Genomic DNA, 25574 nt, shown 5'->3' with positions numbered 1-25574 from the left:
GGGGGGGGGTAAATACAGTGAAGGTGCCCCCGGGGGAGGGGGGGTGAGTACAGTGAAGGTGCCCCGGGGGAGGGGGGGGGGTAAATACAGTGAAGGTGCCCCGGGGGAGGGGGGGGGTAAATACAGTGAAGGTGCCCCGGGGGAGGGGGGGGGTAAATACAGTGAAGGTGCCCCGGGGGAGGGGGGGGGGTAAATACAGTGAAGGTGCCCCGGGGGAGGGGGGGGGGTAAATACAGTGAAGGTGCCCCGGGGGAGGGGGGGGGGGGTAAATACAGTGAAGGTGCCCCGGGGGAGGGGGGCGGGTAAATACAGTGAAGGTGCCCCGGGGGAGGGGGGGGTAAATACAGTGAAGGTGCCCCGGGGGAGGGGGGGTAAATACAGTGACGGTGCCCCGGGGGAGGGGGGGGGGGTAAATACAGTGACGGTGCCCCGGGGGAGGGGGGGGTAAATACAGTGAAGGTGCCCCGGGGGAGGGGGGGGTAAATACAGTGAAGGTGCCCCGGGGGAGGGGGGGGGGTAAATACAGTGAAGGTGCCCCGGGGGAGGGGGGGGGTAAATACAGTGAAGGTTCCCCGGCGGAGGGGGGGGGGGTAAATACAGTGAAGGTGCCCCGGCGGAGGGGGGGGGTAAATACAGTGAAGGTGCCCCGGGGGAGGGGGGGGTAAATAAAGTGAAGGTGCCCCCGGGGGAGGGGGGGTGAGTACAGTGAAGGTGCCCGTGGGGGTGGGGAATAGAGTGAAGGTGCCCCTGGGGGGGATGGGGAGTTCAGTGAAGGGGTGCAGGAAAGGTGCACCTGGGGGGTAGCTGTCCAGTCGAGGAGGGGAGTGTGTGTGTGTGTGTGTGTGTGATGGGAGCTGTCTGTGTGTGTGTGTGTGTGTGTGTATGTGTGATGGGAGCTGTCTGTCTGTGTGTGTGTGTGTGTGTGTATGTGTGATGGGAGCTGTCTGTCTGTGTGTGTGTGTGTGTGATGGGAGCTGTGTGTGTGTGTGTGTGTATGTGTGATGGGAGCTGTCTGTCTGTGTGTGTGTGTGTGTGATGGGAGCTGTGTGTGTGTGTGTATACACCGAAGCTGCCCCTTGCTGTTGGAGTTGATGTTGAGGCGCTGACACAGTGATCTCCGACAGCAGCTCCTTGATTTCCTTTTTTAACCAAGTTGTGTGATAACCAGCAGCCAGCTCACCGGGCTGTTTATACTGGCGACAGTAATTGCTGCCGGGGCAGCCCCTGACTGGCACTTGTCTCGATCTGGTCTCTGGGGGAAAAGGAGTTTTGTCCTCAGCCCACCAGCCGCACGATTGCCTGGTTCTCAACTTCTCGGTGTTCTTGATTCCTCAGATGGGGCTGTGGCCTGAGGTCTGCTAGACCAGGAGAAGGATGGGTTAAACACTTGCTCGTGAAGCGAACTCCGAGAGAGGAGCAGCGAGTCAGACACTGGCACAGGGAGCAATATTGATCAACACAGAGCCAGCGTTCAAACATCTGCGATTGACCTGGAACTGACCGGGAAGCGGGGAAACTGACTGGAAACAAAATTTAATCAGTTTCACTTTGAAGGAACTTTGCGAATGTACGCCAGTTGCCTGGGAATCTCTTTCCCCCCCCCACCCCCAGCTCCCTGCCCAGGAAAAGACGGTATTGATACTGTAATAATTCAGGCTGGGGGAAACAATATGACGAGAATGAAGGAGTGATACAGGGACTGTGCGGCTTCCCATGGCTGAACTGTAACATCGACGTAGGATTTAAATATGGGCAGAGAACAGGAGCTGGTCCAAGCGGTAAAAAACGGCGATGTGTCCTCGACACAGAAGTTACTGGCCAAGATCAAGGCTACAAAAAGCAGTGAGTAACCTTCTCTCTCTCAGCGTTGGCAAGCGCCACTCTCTGAAGCTTTCTGAAATATTTTTTTTACATAAAAACAAAAATATGTTGATTGCGGGCGATTTTGGAGAATGTGCTTTTGTACTCGGTACCTTGAGTGAATTGGGGAGAGCCGGAGGCTGCATTTTACTATAAAGTTGTGACTGTGTGTGTGTGTGTGTGTGTATATGTGTGGTTTGCTGGGGTGTGCACTCGGCTTTAATTGCAGGGCTGCACGGCGGTAGAGTGGGGAAACCTTGCCAGGCAATCCCGGAGAGGGTCAGTGGATAGGATGGGTAGGAAGGTGGATATGGACCGAATCGCCTGGACTTATTGTGGTAGCCGCCTGTTGTGCTCTAATGCATTATTCTGGAACTGAATATCGAGCATACAACGGGCGGTCGATCCAGTTTATGTCCAAACTTCAAATAATGTCCCGCCCCCCCAGTCTCAATGAGCCTTCCCTTTCAAATAGGGGTATCGCGAAGTTCCCAAACTTGTCCAACAGTGTCTCCTTGTTGTCAGATTTCCACCCCCCCACACACACACAAAAAAAGGGGGTGAAAGTGAGCTGGCATATGCCAGTTTGAGGAAGATGTGAGTTCCGAGCTAGGGGGTGAGTCACTACTCGGGGAGCCGAGTGTAGGAACAGGATTAGTCTGCCGGGCCTAAACAGTGAAGAGAACGTAGGAATCAAAGAGCTCTCACTGGGAGATTTACCTCAAAGTTGGCACTAGCTGATGGGAGCGGCCGAAGATCCAGGAGACACAACAAACCGGAAATTACAACAACAACCTGCATTCATGCCGCGCCTGTACACGAGCAGACATTTCTCCAAGCTGCTCCATGGGACAAGGAACCATGACAAGCTGCAAATCTATTAGGACAGGTGACCAAAAGTTTGGTAAATGGGGCTTTTTTAAAAAAAAAAATCAGGTATAATCTTAATGAGTGAGACAGGTGGTGGAGTTTATGGAAAGAATTTGAAAGTTTTTCAGGGGTGAAAACTAAAACAAGGCCAGCCATGGTTGGGCAATTAAAAATTGGGGAAATTTGTTCATTAGTCAGAGATCTCAGGGCATTTTTGGATTGGAAGAGACTCCAGGAATTGGGAGAGTGGAGACCACTGAGGGATTTTGAAACGAGGATGAGAAATTGAAGATTGAGCTGACACCTATTCTGAAGAATGGAAAGGTCCACTGTCAGCTCAGTATTGAACTGATCTGCAGTAGATTCAACACTCTCACTGAGCACCCACCTCATTGTGATTTAACTTTTGATCAAAATCAGAAGTCACAAGATGCCAAGTTTTATAGTCCACCAGGTTTATTTGAAATCATAAGTTTTCGGAGCACTGCTCTTTCACCTGACCAGGCAGCAAGTGCTCCAAAAGTTTGTGATTCCGAATAAACTTGTTGGACTGTAACCTGGTGTCGTGTGACTTCCAACATTGTCCATCCCAGTCCGACACTGGCACCTCCACATCCCATCTTTGGATCACTGCTCCTCTTTAGGCAGGATTTGGGTTTGCTTGTTCCTTGTTAATTCTGTGAAGCACCTCCATTTTATTTATTGTTGATGGAGTTGCTCCATCATTGTGAGTTGTTCATAAATTTCTTGAGCTGTTGCTTGTGATCAATCAGTTTCAGTCGAGGATTGGTGGACAGAAGCTGGACACATGAAACCCAGCTGTGGTATAGAAAAGTGGCATTTATTTCCAAGTGTGAATTTCCTGTTGGCTCCAGTTTATTTTTATTTTTAAAAAAACCTTTAGGTGAGGGTGAATGACTTCCAAATAGCACTTTTTCAGCTAATCCCCTAAATGCAACTCCAAAAAACCTTACCTTTTATCTAACGTCTTGCCCAACCCAAATTGCATTATTGCCAAATTTGTAAATATGGTTGCTGATGTAATGTGGGGAGGCCATGTCACATTCAGTGCAGCTGTGGTGGAACAGTTTACATTCATGTACTCCAAGCCCTATGTGTCTGGACCGTTTTCAACAGACAAACAGCTGGAGTAATAACTCACAGTGGATATCCCCCTGGAGACACTCCCTGAATTAAAGACTGAAGAGCTTATAAACCTGTAACAATCCCAGATGTCAAGATTCTGGTGTTAAATTATTAAAGACTCCCTGGAATACAAACCTGTCACTTCTCCTGTGTAAACCATGGTAACCTAGTCTGTCAGCGCTCTCATCTGTGAATCAGTAGGCTCTAGAATACAGTGTATAATCCAGGATGACACTCTGGATGCAGTAATGAGGGAGTGCTGCATTGTCTTTGGGATGAGATGGTGAATTGAAATTTCCTCCGTTCATTGCAGAAGCAGGCCATTTGGCCCATTGACTCTGCAATGCCCCTCTGAAGAGCATCCCACCCAGACCCACACCCCTAGCCTACACGTCTGCAATTCCCATGGCTAACCCACCTGGCCTGCACACCCCTAGACACGATGGGCAATTAAGCCTGGCCAATCCACTAACCTGAACATCTTTGGACTGAGAGGAAAATGGAGCACCCGGAGGAAACCCATGCAGACACAGGGAGAACTTACAAACTCCACACAATCACCTGAAGGTGGAATCAAACCCAGGCAGCAGTGCTAACTACTGAGCCACCCAATGTCAAATTATAATCTAGATTGTGTGTGTGCATGTGTTAGTTTGTTCGTTCCAGACTGGAGCTCAAAACCACGACAGTGCTACCAACTCAGCACAGTTGTCATTGTGATGTAGAACATCAGCATTGCTCTGTTAAGAGAGTGAAAGCTTGATAGATTGTCAGAGATGTTTTATTTTTTAGGCCAGATTCCATCTTTGGCCACATTGGTCAATACAAGATTGAAAATGGGACCAGTTCCCTTCCCAATCACTCCCTCTCTCTCTCTCTCTCTCTCTCCTGGTAGCATGCACTGCCTGGTTTTCCTTAATTCCTTATTCCCAGGTCATCCGATTTGAACAGGAAAATCAGCCTTCTCCTCCCCATTCCCCAAGTAGTGCACACAGGACCCAATTCAGGCATCAATGATGGGGTGTAAATCCCTACCAAAACCTTGCCTGTTCACTTTGGAAGATATTTGGCTAGCCAAACACTTCTAGTATTTCCTGTTTTCAAATTTCCTTGTCTGTTTCCTTTGTGTGTTTTGCTCAGGTATCTCCACTCTTCAAACCTGGCCAGCTCCAAGTATGAAAAGCCATACAGACATCAGACACTTTGGGACAGCTAGCATCCTGCTCTTTCCTTGTCCTGTCCAATCCCCTCTACCCTTCTGCTTTCAATGCAGAAACCAGCTTGAGTGACTGTGGATATCCAGCAGGAGGTGCTTCCTGTGCTTGAGAGAGGGCCCTGTAACTTGTGATTTCGGATGTCAAGTTGTCAGTTTTTTGGCATCTGGCTTGCAATGTGTCAGTTATGCATCTTGGTCAACACTCTCTCTTCAGGGTCCCTGCATTCTAGAGACCTTTGCATCAGCCTGGGTTATGTGAGTTCAAATCTCACACTGGAGATTTCTGTCCATACACTGGACAGATGTTCCAATGTATCAATGAGGGAGTGTCACAAGGTTGGAGTTGGCATCGTTTAGACTGCGGTGTTAAACATCAGCCTTCGATGCTGTCCACCAACTCCCTCTTCCTCATCTCTCGCCCTTGATTTGGATAGAGAAATACTACCAGGTGGGCCCACTAGATGCAGGTACGCCTTCCTGTTGAGTGATAGTAGCCTGTCCAGGTGACTGCAGCTTGCTGCTTTCTCTCTGACTGTTAGCTTTAAATAACAGTAAGTGCAGCTGCTGCTTCTGTGTCCCTCCTACTCTGGCTAGGGAACATGATCTCACCGTCAGCTACGTCTTGGTTGATGCTAGCCTGAATGCCAAGAGTGCTTGTTAGAAAGGACATGATGCAACAGAAAAACTATCCGTGAATGTGGTGAGCAGAAAGTCATTGAGTAATGAAGTCACAATGGGAGACGTGTCTTGTATCAGATTACCTTCTGCTCTCCATATCCACAGATTTTGAACTGAAAGTAATTTTGATTCATATTTTCCGTAGCTAAGTATTTTGGATGCCAGAGCTAGAAATGAAGATCCTTTTAAGGGTCAAACAGAACAGTCCCAGAGTTTGAGAGACGGTTATACTCATCAGATGGTTTATTTAAGAGTATGGCTCTCCTTTAAAGAGAGGTGGGCGCCACCAGGGATACAGGGCTTTGCTTCCCCCTTCTGACTCAATTTTAATTTAACCCCTTCCTCCTCTCCCTACCACTCTCCCTTTTGAGGGTAGGCATTACCAGGAATAGGATTTGCAGGTCAATGTTTGATTGGCCGCATGGCTGATTACTGGCGGTAGTTAACGGGAAAAGTAAAGTAAAAAGTGTCACGGTGATTTTGGTGATGGGGAAAGTCACTCAGTTATGTGTGATAATCCTGTGGTGTGGTTCTCTATAGGGAGGCAATGGCATTGACCCTGAATTAGTATTATAGAAATGCATGTGATAGTCTTGGAACCTGGGTTCAAATCTGACCATGACAGATGGTGGGAATTTGAATTTGACAAAATCTGGAATCCAAATTCAGGTCATCACTAGATTCGATTGATGGAAGACGCCAAGACTGCACTTCTACAGGGGTTGAAGTGCTTTATGTTTTCCCCCTCTAATTTCCCTTTGATTTAATCTGCTCCCTCTCCCACATATTTGGTGCTTTTGCACTGCCCCCTGGTGGGCTTTATAGGACAATTAGTTATTGATTGGGAACACGGTTGAATAGTGATGGTGGGTAAAGATGGAAAGTTACACTGATGATTTAGTGGAGAGGGAAAACCATTCAATTGTGTGTGATATTGAAAAACAAAAAACAAAAGGAGCAAAAGTTCTGATCACTTTGTGTCCTCCAACACCCTCAAAGTCGTTAGAAAGAAGTGGACAATGCAAGGGCTGGAGTGTTTTATATATCCCTCCAACTCCATTTTTATTAATCCCCTCCCTTTCTTCTGACCATCCCCCTTTTTAAAAAAAAATCAGCTTACTTCTTTATGATGATTGGATAATTTTGTGGTAGGCTATTAAAATACAAAATAGGAAAAGCTGTGTTGTTCCCCAGCGGGAAGTTGGTTCCTGGACAAGGAAGATATTCAGTAGGGAAATGTAGGAACTGATGTTTGTGCTAAATTATAGGTTCGCAACAATTCCCTATGAAAATCTTCTTTTGTTGTATAATTCAAAATGTGGATCTTGGTGTCAGAAACCCTGCTTTCTGAGCTGCGAGTAACCATAATGTTCATTGATCTGATCTTATAGACATGGTTTTTAGGGGTCATCAACTGGACTTACCCATCCTGTGTTAGTCTCAAATCCGTCTATGAGTTCAATCCATCCTATCTCTAACATCCTTTTCTCTCACTAGTAGGGTAAACTGACAGCAACCTGATAACTAACTCCAGAATTAGTTTGGTAACACAGACTATAAGTATTGATGAGAAAAGGTACGTTTTGTTGAAGCTTTTCATCTTGCTGTCATCCAGAGCGTTCACAAGGAGGACCAAAATAAAACCACATTCATACCCTGAGAAGTGAGTGCTGATTGGTTGGAAGGTGGACTCAGACTGGTAGAGGCATTGCAAAAGAGAATGTGCCAGATAATGAAGACTGACAGTTAACTGTCAAGATTTGTTTAAATTTTAAAATGGGTAGATTGACTCTGGTCAGTGAATTATACAGAGAAGTTAACCAGAAAATGGCTGTTGCCTGTTTTGTTGAGTTGAAAGAAGCACATGAATTCTTTCTGTCTGCAAATAACAGGGCTCTTGTAATGAGTAACTTCCCGGACAAACAAGTACCTGCATTGCCAGCCCAACTGACAATCCTGAGTTGGCTGAGAGCATGATTCTTCATGGACACATGATTGTTGAGAAGATGTTGTTCAGTCACAGAGTCACATCTGATATTGGGCACTATTTTGTGTAATGGAAGCATACCCTGGTTGGATGTGGTTAGTACTTTGTTGCGAAGAGCCAATGGGGTTTGCTGTTTGGTGTGACTTATTAGTTTTTTGGGTTTTGGGTGTGCGTGCGCTCCTTTTGGCCATGGTTTGCAATCCCTGCAGCATTCTTTAATTGTGGGGAAAAAATGTACGTTCTTGTCCACTAGCTGCTTCAAAATAAATTTGTGGGCGGCACGGTGGCACAGTGGTTAGTACTGCTGCCTCACAGCGCCAGAGACCCGGGTTCAATTCCCGCCTCAGGCGACTGACTGTGTGGAGTTTGCACATTCTCCCCGTGTCTGTGTGGATTTCCTCCGGGTGCTCCGGTTTCCTCCCACAGTCCAAAGGATGTGCAGATCAGGTGAATTGGCCATGCTAAATTGCCCATAGTGTTAGGTAAGGGGTAGATGTAGGGGTAGGGGTAGGGGTATGGGTGGGTTATGCTTCGGCGGGGCGGTGTGGACTTGTTGGGCCGAAGGGCCTGTTTCCACACTGTAAGTAATCTAATCTAATCTAATCTAAAAAAAATTATTCTGTGTGGAATGTGAATTAAGAAATTCACATTAAGAAATTCACATTCATAAATGTAGCCGTAACACTTGTTTCACAAAATGCCCCAGTATTTGGATGGTTAGAATAAGGCACTTTCTGCTTCAAATTCTTTCCAACTGGCCAAGAACGAAATGTCTCCTGAGTTTCTATTCCAGCCCTTGCTGTGCCTGACTAATTAATACTGAGAGCACAAGCTGCTAATGTGCAGACCACAGCAATCACAAACCTTCCAGACACTTCTCATCTGACGAGGCTCATTAGGATTGGCAGTTTCGAGCCTGGGGCTGGTCTCGGTCTGTACCTTGCCACTTGTGTTCTCTTTTAGTTGCCATTCGTGTTTCCGACTCGGCTCACTGTGTTGTGCCTGGCAACTTTCTATCTCCTGCTGTTGGTGCTGTCATTCCCTGGAGTGACACTCCACAGGCACTGACTGCCTTTCTGCTGTGAGCCCAGGCTGTGAGGAGGGCACTCCAGTTAAATCTTATCACGTCTGCTCCCGGTAAACAGTAACGCGCACACACAGTCTCACACTCACGTGCTCGTACACTCAGTCATGCACACGTGTTAAGATGATAAAATATAAGAGCAGAAGTAGTCCATTCAGCCCATCGAGGCGGCTGCACCATTCACTGATCTATTAATTCTTAACTCCACATCCTTGCCTTTTCCACATATCCTCGATTCCCTTACTGATTTAATTATACTTGATGACCCAGCCTAAACGGCCCTCTGTGGTAAATAATTCCATAGATTTACAGTCCTCTGAGAGAAAAAAAGTCCTTTTAATTTCTGATTTAAATATGCAGCCTCTTATTCTGAGATAATGCACTTTGGCCCTAGACTCTCCCACAGTGGGCAACAACCTTCCCACATCTACCCTGTCAACTCCTCTCAGAATCTTATACGTTTCAATAAGGTCATCTCTCGTTCTTCTAAAGTCCAATGAGTACAGGCCCCAGATACTCAACCTGTCCTGATAAGGCAGTCCCTCCATACCTTTATATCAGGCTAATGAACCTTCTGTGGACTGCCTCCTGTATTCGTGTATCTTTCCTTAGGTAAGGGGAATGAAACTGTTCACAGTATTCCAGTGATGGTTTGACTAGTGCCTTGGACAAATTCAGGAAAACCTCCCTAGTTTTATATACCATTTCCTGTGAAATAAAGGTCAATATTCCATTTCTTCATATAAACGCACAACATGGACACATTTTTAAAGGGTGAGAGACTGGAAAAAGTAGATATTTGATTACATCTGAATGTTCTCAGACGCTTATCACTGCAAGTTAACATGCAGTTGTACCAACCAATTAGTAAAGTAAATGATATTTTAACTCTTATTACAAAGGGTTTGAAATATAAATAAGTTTGTGTAGAGTCTTGGTGGGACCACAGCTGGAGTATTGTGCACAGTTTTTGGTCTCCTTACTCAAGGAATGGTATATTTGTGAAACGAAGGTTCACTGGCCTGGTTCCTGGGATGATGGGGTCTGTCTCATGAGGAGGTATTGAGAAGACCAATATTCCCTGGAGTTGAGATGAATGTGAGGTGATCTAACCGAAACATATATCAAATTCCTGGAGGGCTTGATGAGGTAGATGCTAACAGGTTGTTCCCCTCTATCTACAAGCCAATAACTATGGAGTTGTGGTCTCTGAATAAGTGGCCCACCATTAAGAAGTGAGATTCCCTTAATCAAAATTCTGTGAAACTTTGGAATTCTGTATTGTAAGTCCTCCCCTGCCATGGGTTATTGGACAGGACACAAGAATAAGGATTCTTTCTGATTGTTGTTCCTTTCATAAGAGTATTGAGGAAAATTGGTACCACATTAGGATTTGATCTCAGACTGATCTGCTGTATGGACGTTTGTTCACCCAACGCCTTTACTGAAAGAACTACGAGCAGTGAGCTCCTCGTGCTGAAGGGAGGAGCCTACTTTCCACCTGAAAAGAAAGTTGTTCCCAATTGGATCGATACATGGAGATGGAGGAGGAGGAGAGCCTTCAGCTATCAGAGCGCAATTGCCCCTCAGGGTAGACACACTGGGGACCAAGACTGTCCTTAGAACTACCTGTTAGAACATAGGATAGTGAAACAAGAAAGGAATAGAATAGAAATTTATTGTCACTTGTAATTTTACATGAAAAGTACAGTGAAGTCTTTTGTAAACCACCCTATTGTGGCACCTGCATCAATGACAGAAGTCATACGTAATAGTAAGACAGTAAAATTAAGGCAAAATTCATCACAGTTCCGTTAATGGCTCCTGGGCCTGGTGAAAGCCAGTTTAGGAATGATCGAATACCCTGAAGGTGCAGCCTGGACAAGACTGCCATTCTGAGAGGAGACTGTCTTGCTGGGCCACTAGAATGCTAGGCCAGAAACCTCTGCTGAAGAACGCCACGCTGAGCCAAGACAGTTTAGCAGGCTGCTGGAACACCTGGAAGCCAAAGATGAAGAAGACCTCCACGCAGGGAAGAGACCTCCATGCCAGAGCAAGAGAGCAGCGTCCTGTGGGAGAGAGTGTGAATTCCTGGGCCTAGCTATCATGCCACATGACAGCTGGAGAAGAAAAACTGGGCGCTTCACCCTAATCCCTTCTCACATCTCACTAACTTTACTTTGGCACAGCCTGACCGCTTCCCTTGGACCTTGGTTACCGTGGTGTGTGGTGATCTGTAAGGCAGGGAGATGCTTAAGCTCCAGTCATACAAGAGGAGGTAACCCTTGTGAAATAACTGATCCAGCCACAAGCTCTAAGCTCACCTGACCTTGAACTCTGCTGACGATCACTGACCATCTCAAACAAATAAATATTCCATGGAGCTCTGTTCTGATGAACACATGCATTGGTTGCCAGTGAGATGGGTTCTAGGATTGCCAGTATGTGGACGGGGCGGGGTGACTGTTGCAAGGCTGTGGTACTGGTTGGCAATTCGAGGCCTGGAACGATTGGAGCACTCCTTCCTTCAGTGTGCCTTCTGGAATGAGCTGGCTGGGTGGTTAGGGTTTGAGGGAGCAGATTACCCCAGGCACAGTTTGAATAGATTGGAAGGACCCTGGTTATCTTCACCTAAGTATCTCAAGCTGACTTGCTGGAGAGGAGAGGTTAATACATTGGCATACCGCATTAGAAGTTATTTGCAGGCAATGTCCATACCGACAGTGTTAGCATTCTGCCTGTAGCCTGTCATCTCCTCAACATACTACTTTTGCTTACAGAGTCATAGAATCCCTTTAGTGTGTAATCAGGCCATTCAGCCCGTTGAGTCCACATTGACTGTCTGAACAGCATCCCACACACACCCATCCCTCTAGCCCTACATTTCCCATGGCTAACTCACCTAGCCTGCATATCCCTGGACACTGGGCAATTTAGCATAGCTAATCCACCTAACCTTCACATCCTTTGGACTTCTTAGTGTATAAGTTGCCATCTTGTGAAAGTGCTCATTCCTAACTATCAAAGGGGAAGTAGAAACTTGGAGGGTGTAAAGAAAAGAATAGACCGAGCTGTGGAGAAAGACAAGCCATTGGAGGGAATGGGGAGCTTGATGTGAGTCTTATTTTTATGATAAATCGTAGTCCCTGTGGTTTAGGACTCATTCGACTTAAACGGCAAATTGATTGTTATGTCGCTTTCCTGCATGAATCAGGTATGTGTTTCTTCTCCCCTTGCCAGACAGAGGGATATCTGTGTGCCAGGAAAGAGAGCTCTTGTCACCACTGAAGGCATTCAATGTGATCTCTGTTCAGCTGTTGGGCCCTGGCAGCCTCTGCTTTGGCTGGCTTTTTACTTGTGGGCACGAGAAGAAAGACTGTGGATTTGCTCATCTGTCCCATTATGTCATTGGGTGTTCCTTTTGGAAGAACATTTGAGTGAGGCCCAGGTTTCAGAGGTCCCTGCCACACCGCCCTTCCTTCCAGTTCTGTCAGATTTAATTGGCCTCTTTGTCGAAAAGAAATCATTGCAATGTTGGAGCTGCAATGGAAAAGGTCACTTGCTGCACTGTCAAATGAATGCAGTGTGCAGTTGTTCTACATGAGGCATGGGAGCACGGGTAAGAACATTTACAGGTTCCTCAAGCCAGCTCCAACAGTGAATAAGATCATGGCTGTTGGCTAATGCCCTTTTGAGAGGAATTTCTTCCTCATCTGTCTTCAGTCGGAGACTCCTTATTTTGTAATCGTTCCAGCAGTTTTAGATTCAACCAAGACAGTCCCCAGCCTGCCCAGCCCCACTCTGGACCTTGTGCCTTTCGAGAATGCCAACTCTCACTTTTCTAAACTTTGAGTGCTGGCCCAAGCTAAAAAAAAAAGCCACTTGCTCCAGTGAGGCTTCTCTGAACTGCTCCCAAAAGAGGATTCTAAGTCCATGTTGATAGTGTAGGACTTCCTTCCCTGCTCATTCACTGTCATCTCCACAATGTGTTAGTTCCTTATGCGTAAGTTGTTAGCATAGAATCATATCATAGAATGTCCACAGTATGGAAGCAGGCCATTTGGCCCATCAAGTCCACACTGACCCTCCAAAGAGCATCCCACCAAACCCATCCCCCTACCCTATCCCAGGAACTCTGTATTTCCCATGGCTAACCCATCTAATTTACACATCCCTGGGCGCTAGGGGTAATTTAGCACGGCCAATCCACCTAACCCGCATATCTTTAGACTGTAGGAGAAAACCCACGCAGACACTGGGAGAATGTGCAGACACCACACAGACAGTTGGCTGAGGGCGGAGTTGAACCCAGGTTAGCAGTGCTAACCACTGAGCCACGGTGCCACCCCTAATATTTTCTATTTTGTGACTTGTTACATCTTGACATCTTGTAAAAATATTCACAGGCCCATTCTGTGGAGCACCTTCAAGTCCCAGTGAGGTGATGTAAGAGGCTCTTTAAGAATGGGGTCTAAACTGACTGCTTTCTCGTACCTTTCCAAACCAAGGATTTCAGCAACTCTTTTTTTTTTAAGGAGCTCAGTGATAAAACCACTCCATCACTGGGGACCGTGCCATTCAAGTAACAGCAGGGGAAAGAAAACCTGAAAAAAATCTATTTGTAGGTTCTGTCTTTCTGAGCTTGGTGTCTGTCAGACAGAAGTGAGTTGTGAGGGTGAAGTGCCGTCGGGGACTGATCTGCTCCAGAGAGTGGGAATAATTTGAGGGGTGAACACGGAGTGCATTGGCAGAACGTTGAAGTGTTTCAGTTGAAGTGAAAGTTCACACCACAGTAATACATGAGCTACCTATTGCATCACAAAGCAGGTCCACTGTACGGCCTACTCCTCATTTTTTAAAAATTTGATTCTGATAACAACAGTACCTTGTACTGAAGGAATAAGGAGCATCTGTGCAGTTTGGTGCTCTTTTCAAAGTTGGGAGGTATTTCTTCAAGATGAACACGATTCTCCAAACATGAGCGAGCAGAGTATATTTAACAAAAAAAGACGAAAATCTATATTTCCCTCAGTGCCTTCTCAATCTGGGCTGTGCCTAGACTTCGGTTTTAGAAGAAGTAATGGTCAGTGGGGATCTCTCTTGTCTAGTTGGGCTTGACCATCTCAAAGGCAAATGACCGCAGGATATTTGACCTTCAGGGCCATCGCAGTTGAGGCCAGCCCAGCCTCCAGTTCACAGAGATACCCTTTTGTGGTTCATGTTACTGAGGTCAGGGGTAATTCCTTCGTGAAATGATAGCCCAAATGTCACCTGATTGAGACCGTCTGAGTCAACCTGTATCAGGGGTTTGGGCCGGACTGTCTCCTGGTTAGTATTACATTGTACATCACTGGGCTGTGCCACAGTCCGGGCTTCTTAGCTTGGCAGTTGGGAAGGAAAATGCCAAGTGAGAAGGTTATAGCTTCAAGCCCACGTGCAGCGAATCGAACACTAGGTGTCGACTCTCACTCCAATCCCGCACCACCAGAGATGTTATGTCCTGAGGTGACATTAAGCGGGTATCACTTCCTGTCTCTCAGGTGGATCTGAAAGATCCTATGGCCTCCTTTCATAAGAGTAGAACGGTCCGTTCTGACACCTTAACCACCGTTCATCCCTAAACCTGCATGACTCTGTTTGGAAGGGAACAACATTTGATCTGGTCCTCCTCGCGAGGAGAGCTGGCTGTGTCCAACTGGCTGCTAGGCTTCTTGTAGTCGTGGCTACATTTCTTTGGCACTTCATTGTCTGTAAGGAGTTCTGGAATGTCTTAAGATTGTGAAAAATGCTGTGGAGATTTGAGTCTTTCTTTCCTTCCTGCTGAAGTGAACGTCTGAGGATTATGTTCTGCTTTAGTTGCTCTGCATGCACCTAGGGGAGTAGGACACCGTGCAGAGCCGCCTCCAGCCTATTTGATCATTCAGTTAGACCATGCTTGATCTGCACCTCAATTGCTAACCTGCATATGATCTACTTCCCAAAGCTTTACTTTTCCCATGTTTGTGTTACCAGCTCTCTGAAGCCGACTGATGTTTTGGCAGGTGCTGCTGGAGCTGTTGAGTGTGATGTTTGCCGACAGAATCTCGAGTGTCAGTTCACTAAAGACAACTCGATGTAGTTTGAAGTTGATGAATGTTTCTCATGATTTGTTAATGAGCAAATTGCCTTGTGGATGTTATCCTGCCAATGAGAGACAGTGGCATTGAAATGGCACAGGTTAAGGAATGTGACCTAAGCCATCCCTCTCACCACAACACCCCCCTGCCCTACCCTTTCCACCTTTGCTTCACCCATAACATTGGCCTCAGGCAGCAAGCTGTAGCTAGAAGGTTACTCCAACTCTGCCCTAAGTAACAAGTAGGAGAAAGTGAGGACTGCAGATGCTGGAGATCAGAGTAGAGAGTGTGGTGCTGGAAAAGAACAGGCCAGGCAGCATCCGAGGAGCGGAAGAATAGACGTTTTGCGCATAATTCCTGATAAAGGGATAATGCCCAAAACATCAGTTGTCCTGCTCTTCGGATGCTGCCTGACCTGTGCTTTTCCAGCACCACACTCTCCACCCTCAGTAGCAACTGCAGAGGGGCAATTCAGTGAAAATAAATGCTACTAACCTGATTAACTAAGTACTATGCGCAGTCGTGGTCACCTTGTTAGAGGAAGGATGTTATTAAACTGGGGACGATTCAGAAGAGATTTACCAGGATGTTGCCAGGAATGGAGGGTTATGAGGAGAGACTGGATAGGCTGGGATTTTCTTTCACTGGATTGTAGAAGGTTGAGGGATGACCTTACAAAATCATGAGGGACACAGATAAGATGAATAGCAAAGGTCTTTTCAGCTGTGAGAGTTCAAGACTAGGAGGTATATTTTTAAGGTGAAAGGAGAAAACGACACACAAATCACAATGTTTTTTACATAGAGAGTGAAACTGTATGTGGAATGAATATCCTGAGGAAGTGGTGAATGCAGGTACAGTTACAAAGTTTAAAAGACATTTGGATAAGTTCATGAATAGGGATGGTTTACAGGGATATGGGCCAAGCACAGGCAGGTAGGTCTGGTTTAGTTTGGGAATATGGTCGGCATGGACTGGTTGGGCCAAAGGGTCTGTTTCATGTTGTTTGACTCTATGACACAAGGACTAAGTTCAGCTCCTGGCTTTTCTGTCAGACAGCCGACTCTCACAGAATGTCGTCTCTCACACCAAGGGGGCATACTGTCATAAGGTATCTGAGGGCAATTAGAGACCCTTCATAACAATGCCCATTAAAGAGAAGAGAATCAGTTTGAAGTGATGTGCAAACAATGTTTTTAAAACATAACTTTTCAAACAGCGAGTGGTTAGGGTCTGGAACGCACTGTGGTGGAGGCAGGTTCAATTGAGGCATTCAAAAGAATGTTGATAATAGTTTGGATGGAAAAGATGTGCGGGGATATGGGGGGGGGGGGTGGAAGGCAGGACATTGGCACTAGGGAATAGAACTGATGCAGGCAAGATGGGCTAAATGGCCGCCTTCTACGATGTAACTGTTCAGTACATGTTGTCAGGATGGGGAGAAACCTCACTGGATCCGTACCCAATACTTGGCACATCAGTAACCAGAGGACACAGGTATAAGATAGCTGGTTACAGTGTGGAAGGTGGAAAATTTTTTTTAATACAGAGTGAGTTGTGACTAGCTGAGAGAGTGTAGGAGGAGCAAGTTCGATCGCTGCTTTCCCAAAAGGAGTTAAATAAATGTTTGTCCAAAAAAAAGGTAGAAAAGATCAGTGGTCATAGCTGGGGCTATGAGGCAAATTGGAATTCTCTTTATAAGAGCTAGCAGTAATGTGATGGGCCAAATCGCCACCTTCCAAGCTGCAAGGTACTTTGATTCTGCGAGGTAAAAGGAAATAAAACCTGATTGAAATTACCTTTTTTTTCTCAAGGCTAAATAAAGGCCAGTGCTGTAAACCATCAGATGAAGTGTGTGGCCAGAGATTCTGGACACAAGTTGATCTGAACTGTACGAGGTGGGAAGGAATGGCAGCTTGCTGAAGACCATGTCCTTGCTGTATGAATGCACACCCACATTTCATTTTTGGTTTGTGTCTCGTGAGGCATTAGCATAGCCCCAACTGACTGGTTCGAATATGCCGAGCCCATACCTACCCTTTCTCAGTCAGTACTTTCTGTTGCAGGAGATATCTGAGGCATTGAAGAACACTTCAGTATCAGCATAGCAATGCCAGCCCAGGTGAACGATCCAGGTTGGGGGTGACAGGGACACTTTGTGTTAGAGTGAAAGGCAAGGACGGTATAGCAAGGGGCTGCTGATCCTATCCACCCAAGTTTTTTTTTCAATAAAAGTCAACACTTCAGCCAGTTTGGCCCTGAGAAAATTGGCCATTTCAACTAGGTTTTTATTTTCTTTTACCTCCCCAGAATCAAAGTACTTTACAGACTAGAAGGTGGTTATTTGGCCCATCATGCTGCTGTTTGAAAGAGAATTCCAATTCATCTCACAGCCCCAGCTCTTAAGCCCTCACAGAGTCTTAGAGATGTACAGCATGGAAACAGACCCTTCGGTCCAACCCGTCCATGCCGACCAGATATCCCAACCCAATCTAGTCCCACCTGCTAGCACCCGGCCCATATCCCTCCAAACTCTTCCTATTCATATACCCATCCAGATGCCTTTTAAATGCTGCAATTGTACCAGCCTCCACCACTTCCTCTGGCAGCTCATTCTATATACGTACCACTCTCTGCCTGAAAAAAGTTGTCCCTTAGATCTCTTTTATACTTTACCTCTTTCGCCCTAAACCTAAGCACTCTAGTTCTCGACTCCCCCATCCCAGGGAAAAGACTTTGTCTGTTCACCCTATCCATGTCCATTATGATTTTATAAACTTCTATAAGGTCATCCCTCCACCTCCGACGCTCCAGGGAAAACAGCCCCAGCCTATTCAGCCTCTCCCTGTAGCTTGAACCCTCCAAACCCAGCAACATCCCAAATTTTTGACTGATGTATCCGGTTTCCTTTGGGAAAGTTAATATTCTCTGACCACGCATTCTCAACTGTTCGCAACTCGCACTGTTTTTAAAAACAAACTTCCCATCTTCCTCTCCTTTTAACCAATGATCTTGAACCTGCATCCTCTGGTTACTGACTTGCCAAATACTGGATAAAGGTTCAGTCAGGTTTCTCTCCTTCCTGAAGCACAGTGTTGTTAATAATTGCTGACCAGCAAAAGAGGCTGAAGAATGGCTTCTCGATATTGATGTTTACTTGCAGATCATTAAATGTAAGACACTTAGTCCAGAACTTGCATTAAGGTTATCAGCAACTTGTAAATGCTTGGTGAATTTTGACACACAAAACTGGAAAGTTCTCTCCTATGAACTGAGCTAATATTTATTCCTTAGCCAACATGCCGCATTGAGGTGTACAGAATTATTCAGGGAGTTGGCAAGGTAGCTGTGGAGACATTGTTTCTCCTTTTGTAGGAGAATCTAGGACCAGAGAGCATCATCTCAGTGTAAGGGGTTACCCATTTAAGACCAGAATGAGAAATTCCTTACCCTCCGAGGGTAGGGAATCAATGGAGTTCTGTACCACAGAGGACTAAGGATGGTTCCTTAAGTATGTAAAATCATAGAATCCCTGCAGTATGGAAACAGACCATTTAGTCCATAAAGTCCATAGCAACCCTCCAAAGAGCATCCCACCCAGACCCACACCCCCACACCTTACCCTGTCCCTATATCCCTGCATTTCCCACTGCTAATCCATAAGGACACAGGACATTGAAGCAGAAATTAGGTCATTTGACTCATTCAATCGTAGCTGATAAGTTTCTCAACCCCATTCTCCCGCCTCCTCCCTGCAACCCTTAAACCCCTAACAATCAAGAGCATATATTTCTGTCCTAAATACAGCACTACCTCGATTATCTGAACGAGACGGGTGGGGAGTATTTTGTTTGGCTAATCCATCTGATTGTAAACAAGCGGTAATTTGAGAGCCGGTTATGGAAAATGACTGTTATCCTGCAATGGAGGCCATAATGCCGTGAAACTGATAACTGAATGCTGACTTGCCTAATGCTGTTTTTACGGGACCTTGACATCTTGTTTGGACATTCCAAAATTCAGATAATTGATGTTTGGATAATCGAAGTTGTACTGTACACTCAGTGACCAGGCCTCCCCACCTTTCTGTGGCAGCAAATTCCACAGATTTACCGGAAGAAGTTTCTCCTTATTTCCATTCCGAAGGGTCTTCCCTTTGCCCTAAGGCTGTGCCCTCTGGTCCTGGTCTCTCCTGGTATTGGAAACAACTTCCCAACATTTGGTCTGTCCAGGCCTTTCAGTATTCTGTGACCCATCTAGCCCGCACATCCTTGCACACTGTGGGCAGTTTAGCATGGCCAGTCCACCTCACCTGCACGCCTTTGGATTGTGGGAGGAAACCGGAGCACCCAGAGAAAATCTCCCAGATACGGGGAGAATGTGCAAACTCCACACAGACAGTCGCAAGAAGATGGGTTTGAACCAAGGTCTCTAGCTGTGAGGCAGCAATGCTAACCACTGAGCCACCGTGCTGCACTGAGGCTGAGGCAAATAGATTTTCAATCAGTAAGGAAATCAAAGGTACTGGGGTGAAAACAGGAAAGTAGAGCTAAGGATTATCAGGTCAGCCATGGTCTTATCAATGATTGAGCAGGCTCAGTGGGCTAAATAGCTGACTTCTGCTTCTGTATCTTGTTGTCTTATTAAGAAATGTGATGTCTGGTTATTTATCTCGTTGCCACTTGTGAGATCTTACTGTGCACAATTTTGGTCTCTAAGTTTCATGCATGACAACAGTGTCAAAGTTACCTCATTAGCTAGAAGGATGAAATGCAGCAGATACATAGAAACCATCCCCTGCGAGTCCCCCTCCAAGTCATTCACCAGCCCAACTTGGAAACATATCGCCGTTCCTTCACTGTCACTGGATCAAAATCCTGGAATCACTCTCTAAGAGCATTGTGGATCTACCGACAGCACGTGGACTGCAGCAGTTCAAGAAGACAGCTCACCATCACCTTCTCAAAGGGCAATTAGGGATGAGCAATAAAGGCTGGCCCAGCCAGCAATTCCTGCATCCCACCAGTGAATTAACAATAAAACACTTTTTAATACCCTGCAATCATGAAAAGTACTATTTAAATGCAAATCTTTCTTCATTTAGATGGTTGTTAGGAGAGGAACCTCAAAGCAGAAACCACAAAGGGAGCAGAATTCACAATCCCTTTTGATGTAAAAATGGATTAATATTGGGAAAAAAAGTTCAAAAAGTGATAGGTGAGTGAGACCAGTACAGGCACAGACTGAATGTTAAATGTCATATTCACTGGAATTGCTACATTTCAGGGGCAGTTTTATTCAAGGTTTTCCAAAAGTTAAGGTGAAATTGTGGTCGATCGAAGGAACTGAATGTTGGACAGTGTAGGAGTAAAGGCAGAATTGTAATAATTATAACCACATCCTTCTAGAGTGACACTAAGGAAACACTTACACATACTCTGACACACACACACACACACACACAACTGTTAATTTTAAAACTATTGATTATTTTGTTTTCCTCGTGGTATTGAGGGACATTGGTCAAAGGCAAGTAAACAAAGTTTGGCCACAGATCATCCATAATCTCATTGTTTGGCAAGCAATGTAGAGTCTAAATTCCCCCTTGTAGTGGTTGGAACCAGGTAGGTCTTATTGACTGTGAGATCCTTGATTTGGGTTGTTAACCTGAGTCAGTCAGGGAACCCTGGCTGACATATACAAACAGTGGATTTAGAATGTCCTCTGTTCAGGGACTGACTCTGAGCTGGCTGGCCACAGCACTGAGCACAAGTAAATAAAGAGTGACTTAGTGAAGGGATACCAACCTCTGTGCAATTGTTTAACCTCTGTATTGTGAGACTATCTTAAGGAATTTGTGCATGCTACTTGTTGGTTAAGGCTACATTTGGGGTACTTTTATACAATTTTGGACACTCCATTATCAAAAGATTATTGCAGGCCCTGCGAGGATTAGAAAGGATTCACTGGAACGATACCAGGATGGGAGCCTGTCGTTTGGAGAAACTTGACAAACTGAAGCTTCCATTTGCTGCAGGAGGAAGATTAAGAGGGAGTGATCAAAATAAAAAGCCAGGATGTGACGGATAAGCAGCAGAAAAATTGTTTATGTCAACTGATGACTGACAAGAGGATATACGTTTGTGATTAGTACTTGTAACACAAAGGGAGAGGTTAGAAATAATATTTATTGCTGAAAGGCAATGCATTTTGTTGAAGTTTGCACCTTGTATTTATCAATTTAATTTGCAAGAATATCAATTTAAAAGAGAAATGAATTTTTTATCATATGAATTTTTTATTATATGCATACAGTATAAACACCTTGTTCTCTGTAAATGCAAGATGCAAAGCTTTGATCATTTTTTTTTTCAGCAATACTCTTCTGTACCACTAAAGAACTATTATTCACATGGTTATTGGAACAAGGAATATTGTACAAGTTGCTCTCAAAGGTTAACTGGCCCGAGCGTTAATGAGTTAAATGGATACAAACAAAAACGATTGAAAGTTGCATGGAAGAGAGCAGGGGAATATGTTGACAGCAGAGAGTTCCAGTGGGGGAGTCAGCACTGGGGTGGACTCAATGGGCTAAACAGCTGTCAGTAACACAGGTACTCTTGAAGAATCATTGGAATTCTAACAGGAATGTTCTTTTGTTTTGAGCACTTGGGCATACTAAGCAGTTAATACTGTTGGCGCCAAGGGATACAATTTGCTCCTTGGGGAAAGTTCAAGAAAAATTCTTCATGTAGGACTGCCATCCTAAAAGGAATCTTTCTCAACTGCGAGTGGAGGAAAGCAGCCATGTTCCTCTAGAATTGATGAAGAGAAAGGTGCTCACAGAATGACTGGGAGCGTAAGTGCTTCCATATCACTAAGTGGATATGGACACGGTAAGTCCAGATCCAAATGTGCAAAGCTGCTTGGCAGAACAGGTCATGACCGGTCAGGGAATCCTAGGAAATCTAGTGTGAGGGGGAAGGGGCGGTTTCGAGCACATAACAGGTCCCTGTGTGCTTCCACAGGGAGTAACAACACGACAGTGAGTTGGGTTGGTTATAACTCTTTCGTGGTCGTATGTTAGGGTGACTCAGTTGGTAAGCTCACCATTACCTCCATAGGGTTGATGGTCTGCTATTGACGTCCTTTTGCTTAGGAAGTAAGGGAGTAAATAAATACCTCCAAAGGCTCAAGGCAGGAAGGTAAAGGAATTTGATTTGTTTAAAAAAAACAATGAACTGTAGATTCTAGAAATCAGAAACAAAAAACAGAAATTCAAACCACTCAGAAGTTCAGAAACCGTTCTGAGAAAGGATAATTGGACCTGAAACGTTAAATCTGCTCTTTGTCCACATATGCTGCCAGACCTTCTGAGTTTTCCCCAGCAATTTCTGTTTTAACTTTTATTTGGAGTTGAGCTGTCAGCTTCCCATTTAAAATGAGACCTTCTTAGTGAACTGATCCCATTCAGTGTGTTGGGTGTGATTAAGTTGATGTGATTATATGGTGGTTTTGGACGCAGTTACCAGATTTGCTGATCTGAGTGAATTGAGCATTTGGTCTGCTGGCTGCAAAAGTAGCCCAACTAAGTAACTAGGTATGTGGTGTGACTTTGCTGTCCCCAGTTGTGGAGCCTCCCTGAGGTCAGGGTTTAGACCAGCACGGAGAGATGACCTTGAACTCTGTCAACAGCACTACTACTGCCTCCAAGCGAGGTGAACAGAACCTGGTGCTGGACAGGGAGTGTGTGTGTGTGTGTGTGTGTCTGTATGTGTGTGCACATAAATGTACATTTCTGATTGTGTGTGGGGTCACTGTAATTGTGCGGCATGGTGGCTCTGCGGTTAGCACTGCTACTTCACAGCACCAGGGACCTGGGTTCGATTCCAGCCTTTGGCAACTGTCTGTGTGGAGTTTGCACATTCTCCATGTGTCTGCGTGGATTTCCTCCGCGTGCTCCGGTTTCCTCCCACAATTCAAAGGTGTGCAGGTTAGGTGAATTGGCCATGCTAAATTGCCTATAGTGTTCAGGGATGTGTAGGTTAGGTGCATTAGTCAGGGGTAAATATAGGGTAGGGCGAATGGGTCCAGGTTGGTTGCTCTTTGGAGGATTGGTGTGGACTTGTTGGGCCGAATGGCTTTTCACACTGTACGGAGTGTGTGTGTGTGTGTGCGCGCGCACTCATTCAGTAAGGGAAGAGAAGAGGGCATCTCCTTCCAAGATTGTGCTGTCTTTTTCTGGGATAGGTATCTGTCGCACTGACTTACTGACTGACGGTCAGAGAAGAAACAGCCTGAAACCATTTTGTCTGATCACATCTTCCAGCAAGGGTGACGAGACATTGCCGCCCGCCCTTCCCCCAACCTCCCATGTGACCAAGTAGATTTTCAATTCACTATGGGCCTGCAGCTCCCTGTCCAATGTCACATGGAACATTTCCATCAGAATCAGGCACTTTGCTCTCTTGAGGGAATCGAACTTTTAAGTGTTGCAAGTTAAAATTATATGTCAGCAGCAATAAGGCAGAAACCGACAGTTGACAAAGGGATTTTGGACCCTTCTCCATTAGAGTGAGATGAGACTTTTCTGAGGGGAACAGCCGGATAATAATGGCTGGTACTGAATCCTCAGCGTATACTTTATGTGGAGGGGGCAATGAGGCAGGTGGTCGATTCTTGCCGAGTGCAAACACTGAGAAAGGTAGGATAGTATCTCTGACAGTTCCTCAATGGGCTATAACCATCGCATAGCCTCCAGAATTAGAGACTTTAACACCTGTCTGACCCTCTTTGAGGGGTTAAAAGGCCTCTTTCTGGGGATTCTATGTTTTGACACGCCTTGAGCAAGTGGGACTTGAACTCAGACCTTCTGGCCCAGAGGTCGGGACAACAGTGCTAATTGGTTAACACTTCAAAAGCCCAGCATCGGCCCAGTGGGTTGAATGGCCTCCTGAGTCTGTAATGGTACAAAGCTGGGTGGGAAGGTGAGCTGTGAAGGGAGCATAAAGAAGTTGCAGATTTCATATGGAATGATTATTAAATGATTGGGCAAGATGAAAGCTGATGAAATAAAATATCGTTTCATGTGTCGTTCTTTGGTAGGGAGGATGTAAAAGTGGAAACTTTATTTTAAGTGATGAGAGATTAGTAAGTGTTAATGGGATTTGAGTAATTAAGTCGCAAAGTCAACATGCAGATATGGCAAGCAAACAGGGAAGTAAATATCATATTGGACAATAAGAGTAAGGAAACCTTTTGCAAATTTTCAGCAAAAGTTATAAATACAGTACTGTGTACAGTTTTGGTGTCTTCATATTCAGAGGCTGTTTTCTCTGGCTGAAATCTCTAGCCTGGGGATATGGGGGCCAATTATTTTGAACTCATTTTAAAAAAAAACGATTCACTGAAAAGATTATAAGTCCTTGGAATTCCCAACCCCAGAGACTGTGGATGCTTAGTTGATGATTAAATTCAAAACTGAGGTTTATAGAAATCCTTACAGTGTGGAAGCAGGTTATTCGGCCCATTTGAGTCCACACCGACCCTCTGAAGAACAAGCCACCAGGTACACATCCATGCCCTACTTCCCATGGCTGACCCACCTAGCCTACATGTCCCTGGACACAGTTGGCAATTTAGCATGGCCAATCCGCCTAACTTGCACATCTTTGGACCTTGAGAGGAAACCGGAGCACCCGGAGGAAACCCACACAGACAGTCATCTGAGGCTGGAATCAAACCTGGGTCCCTGGTGCTGTGGGGCAGTAGTGCTAACCACTGAGCCACAGATTTGTAGATATTTGGAAATTGGGGAAAGCGGAGTCGATGTCCATTTTCAGTAAAAGATGCAGCAAGCTTTTGTTCCTATAAGATTATGCTGAATTTGTACAGGAGGTGTATATTAAAAAGCACCTAAATGGGTTTGTCAACATGAAGACACAGGGGGAAGGGTTTGGAGAATGGCATCTGTATACTGCTCTGCCTGATCTTGCACAACGTATTCCCTTCCGGATCTGTTGGTATGAGGTGAATCAGCCAGTCCTGGTTTGGTTGTATGTTAGATGTGATGCCATATGGCAAAGCCTTTTTCTGGGCCTATCTCATTTAAATTGCAGATTGTGTCAAGGATTAAACCCAGGGATCATCAGCTCGGTCTGTTATGGGGAAGATGCTGGCTCAGGGGGTTTAAGCATTTTAATTTTTCTTTTGACTTCTGTGTTGGATTAGTTCTGCGAGACAGAAAGTTGTCTTTTTGAGCTGGTCGTCATTCTGTTGCCATTTTAAATCTTTTGACACCGGGCTGCTCATCTGCATTGATCCTGGACAGAAGGTTAGATTCAATTAATTTTCTGCTTTTCGAAGCTGAAGATGCGTCAGCCAAAAGAAATAGCTGCTGGACCTTGGGGGTCAATTGGATGTTGCAAATCTGATGTTGATAACTTTTTTTGTTTGGGAAGATATTTACGATTCTGGAACCATCTGTTTCACTAAAGTACTTTCGGGAAGGAGAATGTGCCGTCCTTACCTGGTGTGGGTCTACACGTGACTCCAGAACCACAGTGATGTGGTTGACGTTTAACTGCCTTCTGGGCAATTAGGAATGGTCAATTAATA

The 25574-nt window shown here is 45.4% G+C and overlaps 1 protein-coding gene across 1 annotated transcript in view; it reads left to right on the top strand.

The window, feature by feature from the left end:
- LOC140463836 (caskin-2-like) overlaps positions 1 to 25574 on the top strand; it is a 292300-nt gene that overhangs the window by 1780 nt on the left and 264946 nt on the right. The window contains exon 2 of the mRNA XM_072558217.1: positions 1336 to 1842. Coding sequence (XP_072414318.1) covers positions 1749 to 1842 — 94 coding nt within the window. The 5' untranslated portion in view covers positions 1336 to 1748. The remainder of the gene's footprint in view (positions 1 to 1335; positions 1843 to 25574) is intronic.

This window comes from Chiloscyllium punctatum, chromosome 39, assembly GCF_047496795.1.
Source record: "Chiloscyllium punctatum isolate Juve2018m chromosome 39, sChiPun1.3, whole genome shotgun sequence".
Lineage (NCBI taxonomy): Eukaryota > Metazoa > Chordata > Chondrichthyes > Orectolobiformes > Hemiscylliidae > Chiloscyllium > Chiloscyllium punctatum.
This window is presented reverse-complemented; position numbering and strand designations above follow the sequence as displayed.